Genomic DNA, 22,909 nt, shown 5'->3' on the forward strand with positions numbered 1-22,909 from the left:
TGATCGCAGAGACAGGCGATCCTATATAGCAGGATCGCATAGCCTCTATGATCATCCGAGGGAGGACGGACGGCTGTGTTTACATCAGCCATCTGTTCTTCTCTGTCAGTGGGGGAAGATCGCCGGTGTTAGGCGGCAATCTGAGCCATCTGACACTTGCACTGGCTTCCCCGCTGACGATCGGGGGCGGGAGCGCACTTTCGGCGGTGTGCGCTCGCCCCCTAGCTCCCCCCAGGCAGATGACATTTATTAACGTGATTCTGCCTGGGAGAGCCACTTTGCCAACGTAAATATACAGTGCACAGTCGGCAAGTGGTTAAAGTGGACAGAGTTGGAGGTAGTCGGAAATATTGGGGTAGAGAGTTCGAGAGGATGGGAGAGGCTCTAATACTATATAATGTACTAATGACACTGGCTGGTAAGGGGTTAACATCTAGAGGCAATCAAGGGGTTAAATGTGTGCCTAACAATGTGTAATGTGTGTGTTAAGAGCTGCGTTTACTAAGTGATCTTGCTATTTATTTCACTGCTTTGCAGGAAATAAAAAAAACAAAAAAAAAGATAACACAGAGCTCCCTTCTGTGAATGACCGAGCTGATCAGCTTGTCCTGGCGATCAATTATTGGCTGGGACCCGCTGATCGGTTTGTAGTGTAACAAATCACAGCACAGCTAGGGCGGCAGGCACATGTGGCAGGTGCGCACACCCCCCCTACCGGAAGCGCTGATCACGTACCAGATACATGATCCAGCACAGAGCGGCTGCCCTTCACAAGTATATCTGTGTGTGGTAGTCGTCAAGTGGTTAGTTAGGCTGCATTCACATGTCAGCTTATAATCGCGGGCAGAACCGCCGCGGTTCCGCCCGGGATTCCGCCCGCGATTCGGAGATTTATTGCAAATCGCGGGACGCCTAGCGTTGCCCGTTGATTTGCAATAGCCCCCCAAACGCCGAGCGATGTTGCCGCGATTTACGCCCGCCGAATCGCGGCAACATCGCGCAAACAAAATCGCGGGACGCAATACGCTCCAAAAAAGTACAAGAGCTTCTTTGGAGCGTATTGCGTCCCGCGATTTTGTTTGCGCGATGTTGCCGCGATTCGGCGGGCGTAAATCGCGGCAACATCGCTCGGCGTTTGGGGGGCTATTGCAAATCAACGGGCAACGCTAGGCGTCCCGCGATTTGCAATAAATCTCCGAATCGTGGGCGGAACCGCGGCGGTTCTGCCCGCGATTATAAGCTGACATGTGAATGCAGCCTTAGAGTCAATTTTCCATCATAGAAAAAAAATGAATACTTACCCATTGCATTGCTGTTCATTAGAAAGACTCCAAATGAAGAACCCTTTTCATCTTCCAAACACAGGAAAAATGTCTGAGCGCCATACAAGTTATATCCATCCTACAGAGTAAAACACAGTGATGGAATCATGCATTTTTACATACAACTGCACATTGCATTAGATAGATTAGGACTTAGTTATGCAAACTAAACAGTTGCTCTTAACATCCAAAGAGATGTTAATTTTGAAGCAGGGTAAGTAAGCACCAAGACTTGATTTGGGACAAACAGCACAACATGAATTTTCATGTTTAGGTTATAGATGGACTATGGTGGGCCAGGTCAGTCTTAGGATTCTTAGATGATTTCCTGCCATAACTTTCGACTCTGTTTCTGTCTACCTGGGAGTTTTAGGGTGTTCCATTTCACCCTTGCATATTCGAGCATCTCCTGCTGCATTCTCAAAAAAAAAAAAAAAAAAAAATACAATAGTATTCATAAACTGAATAGTAGGACTTGTTCATAATGGCTACTGCATTGCATCTTAAGAAATACAATAAATTGTTATGTAGTTCAGTTCTTCAGCATTTACCAACAGCTGAAATATTGGTTCTGGATGGGCTGACCCTTTAAGCACTGATGGTTAAAACGGTTGTTAAAGTACATGACTCTACACTGACCAGATTTGTTGAAAAACATTTTTCCTGAACTGATATCTTATTTTGAAATAAGATTCTAGCTCATGCTGATATGTGATTAAAGTGGAAGGAAGTAAGGATTTGCAAAGCAGATTCAACAATAGCACCAGAACAGTTAACACCTTTTACTATTCTTTTATTTAATTTTTTTTATAAATTTTTATTTAATTTTCATGAAAAATAAACATACACAAAAAACAATAAGAAGAAAGAGAAAGGCAAAAATACAATTCTGTTAAGTTTAGTACAAACAGCATTCTTATAATATTCCAATAAATTCCATGTATCAACAGCACTAAGTGCCCATTCACACTACCGCGACTTGTCAGGCAACTGGTCAGCCTGACAAGTCGCGGTCCATGCAGTGCTACAGGAACCGTTCTAATAGGAGCGACTCAAGTCGCTCCGACTTACAAAGTAGTTCCTGTACTACTTCGGGGCGACATCAGAGCAACTTGCATTGACATTCATTATATGAAGTCCGTGCAAGTCGCACCGAAGTCGCGGTGCACGCGACCTCACAGGTCACCCCCGAAGTCGTGCCGCGGTAGTGTGAACCGGCACTTAACCAGCTCAAATTACTAAACAAAACAAAAAAAAAAAAATATATATATATATATATATATATATATATATATATACACAGTGGGTACGGAAAGTATTCAGACCCCCTTAAATTTTTCACTCTTTGTTATATTGCAGCCATTTGCTAAAATCATTTAAGTTCATTCTTCTTCCTCATGAATGTACACATAGCACCCCATACTGACAGAAAAACACAGAATTGTTGACATTGTTGCAGATTTATTAAAAAAGAAAAACTGAAATATCACATGGTCCTAAGTATTCAGACCCCTAGCTCAGTATTTAGTAGAAGCACCCTTTTGATCTAATACAGCCAGGAGTCTTTTTGGGAAAGATGCAACAAGTCTTTCACACCTGGATTTGGGGATCCTCTGCCATTCCTCCTTGCAGATCCTCTCCAGTTCTGTCAGGTTGGATGGTAAACGTTGGTGGACAGCCATTTTTAGGTCTCTCCAGAGATGCTCAATTGGGTTTAAGTCAGGGCTCTGGCTGGGCCATTCAAGAACAGTCACGGAGTTGTTGTGAAGCCACTCCTTCGTTATTTTAGCTGTGTGCTTAGGGTCATTGTCTTGTTGGAAGGTAAACCTTCGGCCCAGTCTGAGGTCCAGAGCACTCTGGAAAAGGTTTTTGTCCAGGATATCCCTGTACTTGGCCGCATTCATCTTTCCCTCGATTGCAACCAGTCGTTCTGTCCCTGCAGCTGAAAAACACCCCCACAGCATGATGCTGCCACCACCATGCTTCACTGTTGGGACTGTATTGGACAGGTGATGAGCAGTGCCTGGTTTTCTCCACACATACCGCTTAGAATTAAGGCCAAAAAGTTCTATTTTGGTCTCATCAGACCAGATAATCTTATTTCTCACCATCTTTCTCAACACCTTCAGGTGTTTTTTTAGCAAACTCCATGCGGGCTTTCATGTGTCTTACACTGAGGAGAGGCTTCCGTCGGGCCACTCTGCCATAAAGCCCCGACTGGTGGAGGGCTGCAGTGATGGTTGACTTTCTACAACTTTCTCCCATCTCCTGACTGCATTTTTGGAGCTCAGCCACAGTGATCTTTGGGTTCTTCTTTACCTCTCTCACCAAGGCTCTTCTCCCCCGATAGCTCAGTTTGGCCAGACGGCCAGCTCTAGGAAGGGTTCTGGTTGTCCCAAACGTCTTCCATTTGAGGATTATGGAGGCCACTGTGCTCTTAGGAACCTTAAGTGCAGCAGAAATCTTTTTGTAACCTTGGCCAGATCTGTGCCTTGCCACAATTCTGTCTCTGAGCTCTTCAGGCAGTTCCTTTGACCTCATGATTCTCATTTGCTCTGACATGCATTGTGATCTGGAAGGTCTTATATAGACAGGTGTGTGGCTTTCCTAATCAAGTCCAATCAGTATAATCAAACACAGCTGGACTCAAATGAAGGTGTAGAACCATCTCAAGGATGATCAGAAGAAATGGAAAGCACCTGAGTTAAATATATGAGTGTCACAGCAAAGGGTCTGAATACTTAGGACCATGTGATATTTCAGTTTTTCTTTTTTAATAAATCTGCAACAATGTCAACAATTCTGTGTTTTTCTGTCAGTATGGGGTGCTATGTGTACATTCATGAGGAAGAAGAATGAACTTAAATGATTTTAGCAAATGGCTGCAATATAACAAAGAGTGAAAAATTTAAGGGGGTCTGAATACTTTCCGTACCCACCGTATATATATATATATATATATATATATATATATATATATATATACTATTCTAATTTGAAATTAAAGTGTCACTAAAGGCAAACATTTTTTTTATTATTTTGGATAGAGTAAGAGAGGGGTTTATGCCCCTGTAATTTTTTTTTTGCCAACTGTGTCCCTTCCAGCAGATTTCCCTTCACTTCCTGTTCCAAAGCCTGAATTGGAAAGTGAGAGAATACCGGGTTGTCACAAGGGTCACCAGAACTAGTGTCCCCCATTGGAAGATTTCCACTCCATTTATATTACAGCACAAAATTGTGTAATTTCTGTTGCTTTCACATTTAAATGAAAAGAGAAAACAGGACAAACGGAGCGGGTGAATCTTCCTAAGAGGAGCAATAAAAGAAAAAAAGAAAAATGGACAGGTATTATAGGCCTTCTACTCTTGCTTGTATATTACCCCTTCTTAGTAAATAAACCAGAAATATTTTTGAGAGTTTCCTGATTTTTACCATACTGTCCAATGTATTTTGAGTTAGCAATGCTTTTAATAAAAGCTACTGTTAGCAAATTAGGAAGACCTGGGCTACTGTTAAAACCTAAAAACGTACCTTTAGTTATCTGCAATCTTGCCCTGACAAAGCATGACTTATTTACATTTACAGCCTTCTGATGCTGCTGCCCTTATCTGCAAACCACTTCAGGTTCTCAGCAAGTGATTATATCTGCCTTGGCCCACTTGTTAGCAGCTTGTGTACACAATGGGGTCTATACATAGGGCAACTAAACTGTTAACACACTATGCAAGGTATTCTGTTTGAGTACGACATTATTGGCAAATAAAGGTGAATAAATCTGTAAAGGCAGACCAGCTATGCCTGATCTGTGAATATTTATTTGTTTTAATGAAAGTAAAGCTATTCTTTAAATGGGTTTAAAGGATCAATGTAAATTTGTACTTGGAGCTGTCACCTAAGAAAAAACACATTTTTGTTCTCATTTGATGTTACAGAAATACAGGAAGCCAAATTTTAATTTCACAACTCAAATGTTGGTTAATCCTATATTAGCTAAACCTCTGCACACTACAATCTACTTAATTAAGCTTACAGAATTATTTCTCTTAACTCAGCATATTAATTACAATATGCACTAATTAGAAATATAGAATTCATCCTACAATAGTTTAACAAGCTTTAAGGTAGAGTAAGCCTTTCTTTGTTTATAATTGCTTATTGAAAACAGCACATTTGCGTACTTACTCAGGTACATTGCTTTGCCTATAATTACTGAATGCAAGCTACTTACATGTGAAAGGGAGATACTGTAAACAACGTGTGTAATGAGCTTGTAATCATTAAATGAGAGATTATAATAACAAGCACTTACTCCGTTGGGAAACCAGTCTCTGGTAAATATTGGCCATCTTCTCCAGTTGGTATCATGCTTGTATTGCCGGTGAACATGCTCCCCCAAGCCATAGATATTGCTGCTTGGCAGTTTGATGGACAGTTGTAGGAACTGGTCAGCATAATAAAGTGGTCCAATGGTGGTGTCAAAGCTGGTTTAAAATTTAAAATTAAGTAATGTTAAAATTTCAGCACCTTAAAAGTTCTACATCAATGGGCTATTGGTCATGTTAGATGGGTTTTGCAACCCCATACAAGTCTTTGGGGATGCAAAACCTGCTTGAAGAAGGTCAAATGCAGGTCAGTAAGAAATCAACAGCAGATTAATTACACCTGTCAGTAATACTCTGATCCACAAAGCATAATAAATTGCTCACATAGGGGTTCTGAACAAAGTGGGAATTAATCAAGTGGTAAGTTAGAAAGTTACAAAAGGACAAATGGAGTCTTACCTGTAAGTAGAATTTTAAACTTCCTGGAAAAATATTATTATTGTTACTAGGATAATGAGTGCTAGTAATGTTAAGGGTTTTGCTGAGTGCACAGTGTAAACAAAAATGGAGCAACCGCTCCAGGATGAATACTGCTGGGGCAGATGTGAGCAGGTTACCCTTCTATTATTTCCTATTAGAGATCCACAGGAGCAAATTACAACACAGAGGTAAACAAATAACTTGGAAAGGAGTCTTCTCAACAGGTGGTTATTGGGGTATATCTGAAGGGTGGAGGGGTAAGTCTGGATGACCAGTTAGAAAGATGGGTTACTATTGTTAGAGGGAATGTTAAGGGCTTACAGAAAAAGAAGTGTTTGAGCACCCAAACTAATTTGCCAATTTGGGTGATGAGGTTCAGGTGGTAGTCCTAGATGTCACTTGTAGAGGATAGAGGATATTTAAAAATCAATTTAAAGAACTATTCTGAAAGTTAAATAAAAGGACCTCCAGGGTTATATTCTCTGAAACATTGCTTGTGCCATGTGTAATACCGAGAAAGGCAACAGGGGAGGGGGGTACTTGGAGAATTGAATGTATGGTTAAAGTGTAAGAGGGAAGAATTTTGGTTTCTAGAGCACCAGGCTGACTTGTCAATTGAGACCAACCTACATGCTAAAGATGGTTTGAAACTAAATGGAAAGGGGTCTGCTGTGCTAGGGGAGAGTTTTTTGATGAATGCTGGGGTAGCATTTAAAGGAGTTTTAAAGGCAGAAGGCTTTTTTTTTTTATCTTAATGCATTTTATGCCATTAAGATAGAAAGCCTTCTGTGTTCAGCAGTCCCCCTCAGTCCCCCAACACTTACCTGAGGTCCCTCTCTGTCCAGTGATGCCCACGAGTGTCTCAGCCTTCCAAGATTCCCCATCTTGTCAATAAAAGTCACCTAGCCAATCAGGGGAGAGAGGGGGTGGGGCCGGGTTGGGGCTCTGTGTCTGAATGGACACAGGGAGCTTTGACTCGACTTGGGTGCCCCCATAGCAAGCTGGTTGCTGTGGGGGCACTAAGAAGGAGGGAGGGGCTAAGATCACAGAAGAGGGGCCCGAGAAGAGGAGAATTCAGGCTGCTCTCTGCAAAACCAACTGCACAGAGGAGGTAAGTATAACATCTTTGTTATTTTTATAGGAAAAAAAATTGAGACTTTACAATCACTAAACTAGGATTTAGAGGGGAGGGAGGGTTAGAATATAATGGGGCAGATGAGCCAGAAAAGGACCAGAAACACATAATTTTTAAGACAAATTTTCTGAGGCCAAGGGATGCACTTCAAGACTAAAGCCGTGTATACACTAAGTTCTTTTGTTATTTAAATGCTGAACTGAATTTATTACATTTTGAGAAATAGCAATTAGGGAGAATAGATCACCATGAGTAAAAACAATAGTTGATCAATATAGTGAACTTGGTGTGGAGTTATTCACGTTAGGTCATGGGCGTCCTCAAGGGCGGGCCTGCCCCCCCTGGAATCTCAACTTCCCCTTTAAAGTGGTTGTTAAGCCACTTTATACCATCCTGTCTGATCTGTTTATTAAACCTGTGTGCCCGTACCCCTGTACTGTGTTTTAAAAAAATAAGCCATTCTTTACCAGTTCACGTGACCCCCAGCTCTCTCCTCTCCCCATCTGACAGCTGCCTGCAGTGGGCGGGGCCAATGATTTCCTGCTGATGTCAGTCGGGAGGGGAGGAGGAGAGGCCAAAAGGAAAAGAGAGGAGGTGGGTCACGTGAGCGGCGATCAGTGCTCTGAAAACTGGTAAACCTTATTTTTATGAAACACAGACACAGGGGCACACAGGATTATTAAACAGACTATAGACAGGATATTAAACTTTAAAGCCTAAAAAAAAAAAAAAAAACATTCCCCTCTGAGTGATCTTTCTGTACATTGCAGGGATTATAACAACCTTTGTTACAGATTCCTACCTTTTGTTATTCCAAATAAATCCCTGTTTGTTCCTTTGTGCTGAGTGGGTCTAATCAGAGTGGTTTCATAATTATCTATCAGCTGTGCACCTACAAAGCTCTAATGAGGAAATCTGTTGGGCCTCCATCCCTTTAGATGTGTTCCTATTGGGAGTATCTCACCAAAAAATAACATTTTTTGTTGCAGGGGATGCCAGAAATCGGACTTGTATCTTAGGCAGACTTCTGGGAAAATCAGTAAGCCAATCACAGAAGCAGGAAATTATGTCTCTGAGGTGTATTCAGTACACATTAAGTGCACAGAAGACCTCCAGGTAGCCATATTGCATTGCATTTTCAGATAATTACAGCTGCTGCAGATTGAAGCGGTCATTGTCAATAACATTCAATTATAATATGACTTGTGTCGCAATTGAATACGCTATATTAGTTTTTCTTCATTTGCTATTTTTTTTCCCTATGAAAGTGGAGTTACCCTTTACATGAACCTACAGCAGTAGGAGGGGGGGGGGCAAACTGACACACCAGCACTGACTGAGGCACGTAGACTGACCACTGTGTCAGGGCTCAGCAGCCTTGGTATGTCGTGGTCAGTTTACAGGGGCAAGGACATAGCCAGGGAGCATCAAACAGGTATTTTAGTTGATAGAATGGACCAAATTACACAGCACAAGCACTCTGCTGTAAACATTCTTTAAGGGAACACAATCTATATATATATATATATATATATATATATATATATATGTTTTTTTTTTTTTTTTTTTTTTTAGGTTAACAGACGCTTTAAAAATAAATTCTGCCATAAATACTCGTGAGTTGCGGTGACTGATGTCGCTTTCATTACATTGTCAAAAAGGGCCAGAGCATGGGTGACCTTAAAATGATGCCCCCCCCCCCCCCCCTGAAAAAATTTCTGCGGACGCCCATGCATTAGATCATTACAAAGGACAAGGGGGCACATTTTACATCTTGAGGAAAAGATATTGGGTCTGAACACCCATGCGATCCAATTCCAGTGCAGACAAAAAAGGGATCCTGCACTTTATTGGTGCGGATCCAGTGTGAGTTGAGACATACATAATGTATGGCTCAATTCGCACTGCACTGAATTTGCTATAGAAATAAATTGGATGTTTCTATGTTGCTGGTGTGAAGCCCGGTCTTTTCTTAACTAGTGTGCAGTTTCGGAGCAGAGTCATGCTGCTGAACTTCGGCACACAGCTATACTGAAGGATGGAGGAACGCAGTGGGATGCTTTCGAGCAGTGGTGCAACTCAGCTTGTCTACCTAGCTCATTAGATTGTTTAAAAAATAGCTGGTGCATTTCTAAATGCACAAAATATAACTGGATATTAGCATTTATAGGTAATAACACTAGATATGGTTGATCCAGGGAACATTCGATTGCCTTCTGGGAGATCATGAAATAATTTTTACCCTACTGGAGAAAATTGGGCCATGCTCTGTAGGGTTTTTTGATTACTTCCTCTGGAGCAATTGTGGGTATAGGACTCTATATATGGAGGTTTTCTATTTATTTATTCTATGTATTTAATTGTTTTTCCATTGGTTAAACTAGATGGACTAGTAACTAGTTACACTAAGTATGTAACTATGATGTCAAACTGATGCCATCCACGCAAGACAAATAAGTTCACTGACCAAGGCTCTAAAACTGAACAGCTAAATACACAGATACAATATTTATGTAAGAGTTGCTTACCTGCCATAAAATTGTATTTCTGTCCATCTATTTCTGATATTTATCCTGTTCTGATATTTCATACAGCTCTATTACATGACCTGACTTTCTCTACTGCTGTTTCACTTTCAATGTGTCCTTCACACCCACCCTGTGACTGGTTTGTGAAAGATGAAACAGCACACTGATGAGCTCACCTCTATACCACTCTGATTTAGCTTGCTATCTGCATGCTTCTTGCATTGCAACATACGTAATTGGCTTCTTGTGCTGTTTTTTCCTCTCTATCTCTAAGCTCAATAGTACAGTCTGTACAGTGGAGTGCAAAAGGCTGATACCAAGTCAAATTCAGTTACTTACACTGCTTGCATGAAAAAAAAAAGAGTAATGTTGTTTTAAAAAACAAAAAACTGCACTCAATTATGTGATTTATTCTGCTTTGGGTTTAGTTTTAAAAATAGTACTGTGAAAAAAAAAAAATGATTAGTGCGAATTGGAAATATTCTTAAAAGTTTCTGCAAATAATTTACCCGCGAACTGACAAAAATGATTGAACTGTAAAAAGTATAACAGACAGACATGAAATGATATTCATATACAGTATATACATACATAGGAGGAAGTGCATCATTACCTATCTCTTGTTCTATTATATACACTATATTACCAAAAGTATTGGGTCACCTATCTTTACACGCACATGAACTTTATTAGCATCCCAGTCTTAGTCCATAGGGTTTAATATTGAGTCGGCCCACCCTTTGCAGCTATAACAGCTTCAACTCTTCTGGGAAGGCTGTCCACAAGGTTTAAGAGTGTGTCTATGGGAATGTTTGACCATTCTTCCAAAAGCGCATTTTTGAAGTCAGGCACTGATGTTGGACGAGAAGGCCTAGCTCACAGTCTCCACTATAATTCATCCCAAAGGTGTTATATCGGGTTGAGGTGCAGGCCAGTCAAGTTCCTCCACCCCAAACTCACTCATCCACGTCTTTATAGACCTTGCTTTGTGCACTGGTCAAAACAAATTTAGTGGAGGGGGGTATTATGGTGTGGGTTTTCTTTTCAGGGTTTGGGCTTGGCCCCTAAGTTCCAGTAAATGGAACTCTTAAGGCATCAGCATACCAAGAGATTTTGGACAATTTCATGCTCCCAACCTTTTTGAAACAGTTTGGAGATGGCCACGTCCGGTTCCCAATGACTGCGCACCAGTGCACAAAACAAGGTCCATAAAGACATGGATGAGTGAGTTTGTGGTGGAGGAACTTAACTGGCCTGCACAGAGTCCTGACCTCAACCTGATGGAACACCTTAGGGATGAATTAGAGCAGAGACTGCAAACCAGGTCTTCTCATCCAACATCAGTCCATGATCTCACAAATGCGCTTCTGGAAGAATGGTCAAACATTCCCATAGACACACTCCTAAAGCTTATGAACAGTCTTCCCAGAAGAGTTGAAGCTGGTATAGCTGCAAAGGGTGGTTCTATTCAATATTAAACCTACTGACTAAGACTGGGATGCCATTAAAGTTCATGTGCATGTAAAGGCAGGCCTCCCAAAACTTTTGGTAATATTGTGTATATACATATTTGATTTACAGTCAAAACCATAGGATCCACCAATTTGAGACCTGCCCCAGCAATCCTACTGCATTTTATACTGAATGTTCTCCTTCAAGCCAAAAGCAATAGATCAGCTCAGCCTTCAAAAATTCCTATTTCTTTTTGATGGGTCATTTAGGAATTGGAGCTATCGTGTTTAGCAGTGCACTAATCCAACCTTCCCTTGGCAAAGAAAAAAAAACTTCAAAAAGCAAATCTATTAATATGCATTCCTAAAATAAATTATAAGAACTCTTTCTTACATGACTCTGGCATCTGGTGTTTTTCTATGAACTTTGATTCCAAAGGGCTTTTTAACCAATTCAACATTATAATTTGGGTTTGGTTCCGCTGACCCAGCAAATTCTTTAACATGTTCATGAGGAACTTCAAATCTCTTGTTAAAGTGATCTACGATCTACAGAGGAAAAAAAAAAAAGTTTTATGTGTTTGTTCATTTCAAGATCAGACTTTTAACTAAGGTACAAGTCCATTATTTCATTACAGAAAAAGACAAGGCTGTATAAAGGAATTGCACACAAACATAAGGCAGGCAAACCAACTCACCAAAGATTAAAAAATTATCTTTATTATGTAGAACTTAAAATAGTAATTATTATATTATCCTTTTATCTTAAAATAAAAGCCCCGTAAGGTTAAGAAGTAAAGTTCAATTCCTTCTTTATCTACCCATAATACTGTCATAGACGAGGCGTTCTACAGCATGAAAGAAAGGTTTGAAAACTGAACCTACCTATGCTGATTAAAGCTAAAACCTAGAGTATCAAAAAAATGCCCCCCGCCCCCTCGTATAAAGTACTATTTTACTCTTTAACAATATTTGCTGTTTAGCGTTTCTCATTTCCCCCTAGTCCTTTGCATCCTATCTTTGTCTGCATGCACCTTCTACAGCATTGGCTGAACATCTCTGATCTACACCAGCATGCTAAAAATGAAGATGACAGGTGAACCCTGCCTATGCAATGTGTGAGCATAGCCTCTTATAGGCTCAACCAGAGGCACTAGTGACAAGGTGATTGGGTTTGCATTCGTGCCTGTCCAGGATTGATGCATACTTTGCGAGTTCACTATTTGGTAAACTAAAATGTGTTTGCCAACCTGTCAAGGCACACCTCTAGCTGCAACAGGAAGCCCCTCATTTAAAGGTGGTAATTCCACCACCAGTAAATGACAACTTCCTGCTGTGTGGGCCACAGGCATCTTTGGTTGCTAGGACTCAAGCAGCTATATGGTTGTTATTTTTATGGTGCACCATAACAATCAATGACACTTTCCAAAAAAAAAAAAGACATGAGTTCCATACGAGACTCCTATTCTAGAGGGAGGTATGCATTTTAAAGGAGTTTCCAACACAAAAGAAAAAAACAGGATGGGGTCCCCTATGATCCAAATTAGACTCTTATCGTGCAGCCTTGTGTGCCACGATATGGAGGGCTCCTCACTTCTAAATTATTCTAGGCCAAATGCTCTCAACATGAGTAAGGTACCTTGCCAAGGGGGTGCGTCTCTTTGTAAAACAAGGGGACCCCCAGTACTGATTTAGAAAAAAAAATTGAAGTACATAATAACCACACCACACATTTGACAAAGTTCTTTATTTAAAAAAAGTCCTATAGTGTAAATCAGACATGATCTGCATCGAATGGCATCCTCCCCACAAATAATTTTCCCCAGCCCCACAACTGAATGTAAAGGTGTTTGTAAGGTGTGGCTCATGTCCATGGCTCAGTGTGTTTTTTTGCAGCAGGTATGAATTGATGTGGATCTTCAACACTGGAGAAAGTGATTGACAATGGATTGAAATAATTGGACTTTTTTTTTTAAAATAAAGGACTTTGCCGAATGTGTGGTTTATTGATTAATATTTTGTGATTACGTAACCAGGGGTACTATATAACCTTATATGTAAGGTAGGCGAATATCTGAGGACCAGATTGTGATAAGTCCCCCTGAGACCCCCAAATCCACTGTGCCAGGGATGTAGGGAGCAGGCCCTTGTGCTTGTCAACATGGGGAAAAGATTTTTTCCCAGGGGTTTTTGGCACCCCTGGCAAGGTCTCCTCCCCATGTTCAAGGCAAGTAGCCTGGTATGGTTCATGCTTGAATAAGGGTCTGGTATAGATTTTGGTTAAAATCCATACAAGACATTCACCCAAGACAAGTTTCTGGTATGCATTTTTAGGGTAAACCCCACATCTTGTTTTTCTAGAATAGGATTTTGGATAAGGGTCTGGTATAAACGAAGGGAATCCCTGACCACTTTGTTTATAAACAGAACAAAGACTCTGGGAAATGTCATTAAGCATCCAGCGGTTTAAATGTTTTTCTTTTTTTGTTTTTCTTTGTCGCTTTAAGTCATGTACATCCTACAGGGGCATTACTTTACAGGAAGGTTTAAGACATATCCTAAGCCTTATTTAAGAATGTTTCTCTTTTAGGCCTCTTTCACACGGCCGCTCCGTTTTTTATCTCTGCTCCGGCACTTTTTTTTTTCACGGACACGGATTGTGTCATCCGGTCCGTATGTCCGCATATCATCCCATCCATTTGCGGATGATATACGGACATAATGTATGTCTATGGGCATTGCGGATGTCAGCGGATGACACCGCTGACATCCGATTTTGCATCCGTTCCGTTTTTTAAACAGAAGAAAAATAGGGTTCTGTTCCGTTCCAAAAAACGGAACAGAACTGAAAGGACGCAAATCGGATGTCAGCGGATGGTCATCCGCTGACATCCGCAATCCCATTGACATGCATTATGTCCGTATATCACCCACAAATGGATGGGGTAAAATACGGACATACGGAGCGGCCGCGTGAAAGAGGCCTTAGCCTTATTTAAAGTACTGAACTTTTATTTGTTTGTTTTGTTTTGTTTTAGGACAGTGCCCAGCTCCACATGGTATTTTTTTTGATCTTGTAGACCCCATGCTGTTATTAAAAAAAAAAAAAAAAACACATGATTTAACAGGAAGTGTCCAGCTCCTCATGTCCTGTGTTGACCAATCCCTTGCCTATCAGTCTATAAAATGAAAATAATTATTTTTTTTAGGACATGTCTCCCAAAGACTTGGGGTTTGCTTTAATGTTTAAAATTTGCAGATTTTTGGACATGTTCACTAAATATGCCCTCAGATCAACCCCAAGCAGATTTGTCCATCAATAGTGACAACACAGGGGCATACCTGCGACACAGTTGTTAGCTTATAATAGAAAATGCCTGAGGAAGCATCTTCCTGGTGGGAGTATTATTTGAATGTAAGCTACATACTGTATTTAAAAGTGCTGAAAAGAACTATTGAAATGATCTGTTAGAGCTTCTATGATTGATTTAGCTTAGATTTTCCCTAAAGTGGTTGTAAAGCTTTGTTTTGTTTGGCTTTTTTTTTTTAATAACAAACATGGCATCTTTACCTGCTCTGTGCACTTGTTTTGCACAGAGCAGCCTTGAACTTCCTCTTCTATGGTCCCCTGCCAGCGATCTTGGCTACTTCTCTACTCTGAGTGCCTCACAGCAAGCCACTTGCTATGGGGCCACTCATGTAGGCTCGATCCCAAGCCGGGCTGTGTGCATCCATAGACATACACACCTTGGCTCAGCCCTGCCTCCTGCCTCCTCCTCCCAGCAGTGGGAGTCATTTGCCAATTCTCATGTGAGAAGAGAGGGAGGGGAGAAGAGCTGCTGCTGACAAGCACAGCCCAGATTGAGATTGGGCTCTGGTTAGTGTTTATGGGGGGGGGAGCAGCTTTTGAACGTTTTTTTTAACTTAATGCGGAGAATGCATTAAGGTAAAAAACCTTTTGCTTTTATAGCCACTTTAATAACAGCCATAAAAAATGATGTGCATTTGTAGATCCTTCTTTTAGCGTATCAAACTTTACTGTTAGATCATGTACCAACATTTCAAATGTCATCATACTAAAAACACATATGAAATGGGACTTTTACATCATAGACATAACACAAAAAGTTTTTTTTTTTTTCCAATATAAGAAGCTCATTAAAAAGGTAGAAAAGACAGATTTTTGTATTTTTCATAAAAATACACTACTTTTCTCAATAACTTTCCTACACATTAAAGTGATTATAACACTATATTTTTTTTAAATAAAATAATAAACACCTGATCACTCATCACAGAATTTGATTGACAGCAGCAGGAGAAAATGGATCTCGCTGCTATCAATCTGGCCTGTGATCTGTAAATCTGCCCTGTGATCTACTGCTACCATGCTCACCACTAGATCGAGATCAGGCTCAGGTAAGGAATGATGGGATGGGGGGGATCCTCTGGCACAGAAGGTTTTTGTACCTTAACACATAGAATGCATTTAGGTAAAAAAAAAAAAAAAAACTAAAAAGGCTTTAGAACTATTTTAACTCCATGAAAGACTAATTTGTAAATTCAAAACATATACTGCATATATTGTTTTTCCATCAGTGGTGGCAGGAAAGATGAATGGTGCATTTCTCAGATCAACATCCAGATTATAGGGGTTGATTTACTAAAACTGGAAAATGCAACATCTGGTGCAGCTATGCATGGTAGCCAATCAGCTTCTAACTTCAGCATGTACAATAAAGCTTTGACATAGAAAACCTGGAATCTGATTGGTTTCTATGCAGAGCTGCACCAGTTTTTATTAGTTTTCAGTCTAGTTTTAGTAAATCATCCTAATAGTGTCCTAAAACTAAGCTTTTTTTAAAAGAAGCCCAGATGCTTTGCACGCAGAGATCAATATAGGGGCTTAGGCCCAGCATATTTCCAGGCTGCATAAAGCAAAAAGGACTAGTTTCAAACTCCGAGGAATCCCGCAATATCACCTACTGACTCTTTCCTTTAGTCTGTCGGAAAGGAATAAAAGAATTGTAAAAATAAAGAGACTCTAATATGATGACAATGTACAGGCCTGCATCCTTCCACATTGTGAGTATAAGTATAGGGTCACTAAAATTATAAGTGTGTATTGGTATTTAGTAGAAAAAAAAATGGACCCCCATTTTAAAATTCATCTTGCCCCCTATATCAAAATGGACTTCAGGAGAGCCCCCTGCCTTCAAGATATTCTCATGAATTGTTGTCTGTATGAAAATAAATCACTCTGTGGGCTTTTTCCATGGGACAGAAAAGATTTTATGAGATGCAGAGATACTAACTTTATAGACATATCACTAATAATAGGAAACATTTTGACACTTTTAAATATAATTTTATTGGGCCAGCTTTTAATATTAAGCAATTCAGTGTGCAATTGGAATAGGGTAATTTGCAGACTGCAGTACATTGGATGCACCTGAAAAAGCATGTAGAAAAACATGAATGCAAAATTAAAAATGGCAAGAAAGATGATAGTGTACCAACGCATTTTTGAAAGTGTTACAACAAGGATCCTAAGAGATTTGTCGTTTTTCAAAAAGTCCAGGCATATTGGAGAGGGGGCAAAATAATGAACCTCCTTAATCAGAAAGGGAGCCGTTGTATATAACCATAAGAGCTTTAAATAAATTGTTATCTATGATTTTATTGGTTTAATTTCATTTTAGTGCACTCTGTTTAAAATATGGATTACATTTTAATGTCTTCAAACTTTGTATGTATGCCTGAAGGTTCATTTAAATTTGTATTATTAATAATCTGTGTTTATCGGTTTACATTGTTTTTAATTTTTACACGTTTTTAAAAATGTATTTATTATGGAAGTGATTAAGTCTATTTATATTTTGTACCATTAGGGTTATTGGACACTATGGAAATACTGGAGGAAGCAGTTAAAAGGAAGTTGAGTTTTACCGCAAAAATGAGGAATAAAAATAGACCTTCAAAATACATTGGGTTAGAGAGAGACAGCAGAGCACTACAGAACTATGAAGAATGGGTGCCCTGGGATATTAGAAATGAATACCACCCTCTAGTGGGAAGGTTCTGTTGGGGAACCATATCTAACTTGCTGATAGTACTCATTTCCTTGTGAGTATGATAGACTTTTAACATTTGTGTGATACTAATCAAGGAGATGTTTTCTTTTCCACCAGAAAATTAAAGGCAGGGAGTCTATTAAACTTCAGGTGAGAGTTGTAGACCAGAACTGAATTGGAGCTGAGGGGAAGAAGGACCTATGAGTGATGTTCGGTTAGCTTGGGAGATGGTCCAGTGGAGCCAGAGCAAGGCTTGGTGAGTAGAGGAAGCAGAGAGATGCTGAAAAGGGGTTAGTGCAGTGGGGAATGCACTGTAATGGCTGGATCTATAAGACTGAGCCGAGTTACTGGGAAACTGTACACTGGACAGGGGAATTTTGAGGTAGAGTTTTGTTAATTATTACGGCTTTGTTTGTGTGCTGAAGGCTGATTAAGAGAATTGGAAAAAACCTTACTGTATTATTATTAGTGACAGCCAGTTCTACCTCTAGAATTTGGCCAGGTTAGAGATGTTTTAAGGGTTTTATAATACAGAGCTGTACAACTCTTTTTTTTTTATTTCTTGTCATAGTGCATAAATGTACCCAAGAGTTGCAGTGGGGCAAAATAAATTCAGGTTTAATGAATGGTTAAAGCTGCATTAAGGATTTGAGATCTTATAGGCGATATGAGTGTCAAATCAAAAAATAAACTGGAAGAACAACTGAATAATGGGTTTAGTAATATATTTTTTTCTGTTAAAGGAGAATAAGGGCCAAAGTTTTTATGGCTCTACTTCTCCTATGGATCACAGGAGTGCTTTTCGTTCTGCGCTGCTGTGACCCATTTTCAGACTAATACCTGCATATCACTTAGCTTGGATCAGCAGCTTGTTCAGCCTCTAGACTGTGCTGCTGGGAGACTGAGCCAGCTGCTCCCTCTCCAGCCCAGCACTCCAGTGAGCACTGAAGGGGCAGGGCAGAGATCTGGTGACTGACAGTCATGGCTCTCTGCTCAGAGAAATTAGCAGTGTTTGATTGCTCAGTTTTCAATGCAGAGGTGGCGGGGGGCAGATGCTGCATTGGATAGATGCTGCATCCACCTATTTTTATTTTATACCCCATACATTTCTTTTAAATATATTTTGGTACACTTTGTGGAATGGTTGAAAGAGCTGCTTCTTTATAAGGGTAGTGAGTGGATCACATTTTATGTTTTTCAAGTGTCTTGAACTATTATTGGCATAAAAGCATCATTCTTTCATGTATTGAAAGTGTACTTTACGATCACAATTTAATAGTGTAGACAATTTTGGGATGAATCCCCAACCTGCACAAACTGGTTAACAACTACCTTAAATATAGGGCAGCCTCTTGTATGGATAATTATAGCCTATAGTGAAAAACTATTATAAAACCACGCTCCCAAAAAAATATATTCATACAAGTGCTACAAGTGCATATAATAGTGTGGTGTCACTTTAAATTGAATATAAAAAAATGATAAAAATGAAATATAATCATATAAAATAGTGCAGTGTCCATAAAATGCAATGTCCACAAAAAACACCAGGTGTCTCCAAACAAATGTGAATCTTCTTATAGTTTCCACCATAAGTAAGCCAGTAATCCTATGTCTTCCTTCACCAACATAAAGCACACATCCTACTCACCAAAACTAGACAACCCCCATTACAGGCAGTCAAACAAAGAAAAGTAAAGATGCCACGTTCTTGATCCAGTTTCCAGGGGCAGGGTTCAATAGTGGCAGTCACCAGTGTCGAACAAACCCTCGTTATTCCAATTAATATGGGAAAGTAAAAGCAAATGTCACGGTGCAGTGTATCAAACCTTTGTTCAATTAAGCACATACAATTCCACTTAAAATGAGGACAATTATGTAAAGGCCTGTTAAAAATCCAGGACACCGGTTTAGATTCCAACTGTGCTCCAATCAATGGCGGAAGTGATGTGTTATGCAAGGCCCACCCAACGTGTTTCATCAGCAACGTCTGACGTCATGAGGGGTCATGTGATTGGACACATCACTTCCTTATTTATATGATACCACTATTTTCAGATACCCAATCCGATTCAATCCTTTCAGTACTTAATTAAAAAAACATTAATCTACATAGTGACATAAATGCATACACATACCCACAGAGGTTGAACTGGATGGAATGATGTCTTTGTTCAACCTTACCAACTATGTAACAGTGAACTCATATGTACAGTGCCTTGCGAAAGTATTCGGCCCCCTTGAACCTTTTGCCACATTTCAGGCTTCAAACATAAAGATATAAAACTCTAATTTTTTGTGAAGAATCAACAACAAGTGGGACACAATCATGAAGTAGAATGAAATTTATTGGATATTTCAAACTTTTTTAACAAATAAAAAAACTGAAAAATTGGGCGTGCAAAATTATTCAGCCCCCTTAACCGCCTTAGCGGTAAACCCGAGCGTGACTCGGGGTAGGAATTTTCTGCTATTAGCGGTATCCCCGAGTCACGCTCGGGGTCAATGGGCAGAGCGTGCAGACAGCGCAGCGGAGCGTCTCTTACCTTATCCTGGCGATCCAGCGATGAGCTCTCATTGCTGTGACCGCCAGTGAGATCTCCGCCGCTCGTCTGTCGGTAGGAGGACTTCCTAGTTCCGTTCCCTGCAGCAACAATGCTGCATGGGAGCGGAACTAGGGAGGGAAATTCAAAAAAAAAAAAAAAAAACGTTGCACAAAACACATAACACATTTTATATTATATATATGCATATATATATATATATATATATATATATATATATATATATATGTATATATATATATATATATATATATATATATATATGTATATATATATATATATATATATATATATATGTATATATATATATATATGTATATATATATATAAAATTATATTATTGATTTGATTATAATTCATGCGTATATATATATATATACACACACATATATATATATATATATATATATATATATATATATATATATATATATATATATATATATATATATATATATATATATACACATATATATATAATATATAACGCATGAATTATAATCTAATCAATAATATAATTTTATTATATATTATATATTAAATAATAAAATAATATTATTGATTCGATTATAATTCACTTGTTTGTGTTTCAAATTTATCACATCTGGGATGTCTACTAGAGACGTGTTTTGGTCAGGTTTAAGTCAGTAATTACTAAGAATTGTAGGCCTATAATACATAACGCCAAATTTCCATGAAAAGAATTGTACCGCTTTTGGAACAGAATTCCTGACAGAATCATACCGCCAGGGAGGTTAAGTTAATACTTTGTAGCGCCACCTTTTGCTGCGATTACAGCTGTAAGTCGCTTGGGGTATGTCTCTATCAGTTTTGCACATCGAGAGACTGAAATGTTTGCCCATTCCTCCTTGCAAAACAGCTCAAGCTCAGTGAGGTTGGATGGAGAGCGTTTTTGAACAGCAGTTTTCAGTTCTTTCCACAGATTCTTGATTGGATTCAGGTCTGGACTTTGACTTGGCCATTCTAACACCTGGATATGTTTATTTGTGAACCATTCCATTGTAGATTTTGCTTTATGTTTTGGATCATTGTCTTGTTGGAAGACAAATCTCCGTCCCAGTCTCGGGTCTTTTGCAGACTCCATCAGGTTTTCTTCCAGAATGGTCCTGTATTTGGCTCCATCCATCTTCCCATAAATTTTAACCATCTTCCCTGTCCCTGCTGAAGAAAAGCAGGCCCAAACCATGATGCTGCCACCACCATGTTTGACAATGGGGATGGTGTGTTCAGGGTGATGAGCTGTGTTGCTTTTACGCCAAACATAACGTTTTGCATTGTTGCCAAAAAGTTTGATTTTGGTTTCATCTGAGCAGAGCACCTTCTTCCACATGTTTGGTGTGTCTCCCAGGTGGCTTGTGGCAAACTTTAAACGACACTTTTTATTGAACAGCAGTTTTCAGTTCTTTCCACAGATTCTTGATTGGATTCAGGTCTGGACTTTGACTTGGCCATTCTAACACCTGGATATGTTTATTTGTGAACCATTCCATTGTAGATTTTGCTTTATGTTTTGGATCATTGTCTTGTTGGAAGACAAATCTCCGTCCCAGTCTCGGGTCTTTTGCAGACTCCATCAGGTTTTCTTCCAGAATGGTCCTGTATTTGGCTCCATCCATCTTCCCATAAATTTTAACCATCTTCCCTGTCCCTGCTGAAGAAAAGCAGGCCCAAACCATGATGCTGCCACCACCATGTTTGACAATGGGGATGGTGTGTTCAGGGTGATGAGCTGTGTTGCTTTTACGCCAAACATAACGTTTTGCATTGTTGCCAAAAAGTTTGATTTTGGTTTCATCTGAGCAGAGCACCTTCTTCCACATGTTTGGTGTGTCTCCCAGGTGGCTTGTGGCAAACTTTAAACGACACTTTTTATGGATATCTTTAAGAAATGGCTTTCTTCTTGCCACTCTTCCATAAAGGCCAGATTTGTGCAGTATATGACTGATTGTTGTCCTATGGACAGAGTCTCCCACCTCAGCTGTAGATCTCTGCAGTTCATCCAGAGTGATCATGAGCCTCTTAGCTGCATCTCTGATCAGTCTTCTCCTTGTATGAGCTGAAAGTTTAGAGGGACGGCCAGGTCTTCGTAGATTTGCAGTGGTCTGATACTCCTTCCATTTCAATATTATCGCTTGCACAGTGCTCCTTGGGATGTTTAAAGCTTGGGAAATCTTTTTGTATCCAAATCAGGCTTTAAACTTCTCCACAACAGTATCTCAGACCTGCCTGGTGTGTTCCTTGTTCTTCATGATGCTCTCTGCGCTTTAAACGGACCTCTGAGACTATCACAGTGCAGGTACATTTATACGGAGACTTGATTACACACAGGTGGATTCTATTTATTATCATTAGTCATTTAGGTCAACATTGGATCATTCAGACATCCTCACTGAACTTCTGGAGAGAGTTTGCTGCACTGAAAGTAAAGGGGCTGAATAATTTTGCACGCCCAATTTTTCAGTTTTTTAGTTGTTAAAAAAGTTTGAAATATCCAATAAATGTCGTTCCACTTCATGATTGTGTCCCACTTGTTGTTGATTTTTCACAAAAATTTACAGTTTTATATCTTTATGTTTGAAGCCTGAAATGTGGCAAAAGGTCGCAAAGTTCAAGGGGGTGAATACTTTCGTAAGGCACTGTACTTACTTAACCACTTGCTTACTGGGCACATATACCCCCTTCCTGCCCAGGCCAATTTTCAGCTTTCAGCACTGTCACACTTTGAATGACAATTGTGCGGTCATGCTACACTATACCCATATAAAGTTGTTATCATTTTTTTCACACAAATAGAGCTTTCTTTTGATGGTATTTATTTACCACTGGGTTTTTTATTTTTTGCTAAATAAACATAAAGACAGAACATTTTGAATAAAAAGTAATTTTCAAACAAGTAATTTTTCTCCTTCATTGATGTGCACTGATGAGGCTGCATTGATAGGCTGCATTGATGGGCACTGATAAGGCGGCATTGATAGGTGACACTGATGGGCACTGATGAGGCGGCACTGG

General features: G+C 39.6%; 1 protein-coding gene across 1 annotated transcript in view; it reads right to left on the bottom strand.

Moving 5' to 3' along the window:
* Positions 1 to 22,909, bottom strand: part of SI (sucrase-isomaltase) — a 331,665-nt gene that overhangs the window by 277,738 nt on the left and 31,018 nt on the right. The window contains exons 5-7 of the mRNA XM_082249620.1: positions 11,633 to 11,787; positions 5,632 to 5,803; positions 1,302 to 1,401 (exon numbers count right to left, since the gene is read on the bottom strand). Coding sequence (XP_082105746.1) covers positions 1,302 to 1,401; positions 5,632 to 5,803; positions 11,633 to 11,787 — 427 coding nt within the window. The remainder of the gene's footprint in view (positions 1 to 1,301; positions 1,402 to 5,631; positions 5,804 to 11,632; positions 11,788 to 22,909) is intronic.

Source organism: Pelophylax lessonae (genome assembly GCF_965119305.1).
Source record: "Pelophylax lessonae genome assembly, chromosome: 3".
Classification (NCBI taxonomy): Eukaryota; Metazoa; Chordata; class Amphibia; order Anura; family Ranidae; genus Pelophylax; species Pelophylax lessonae.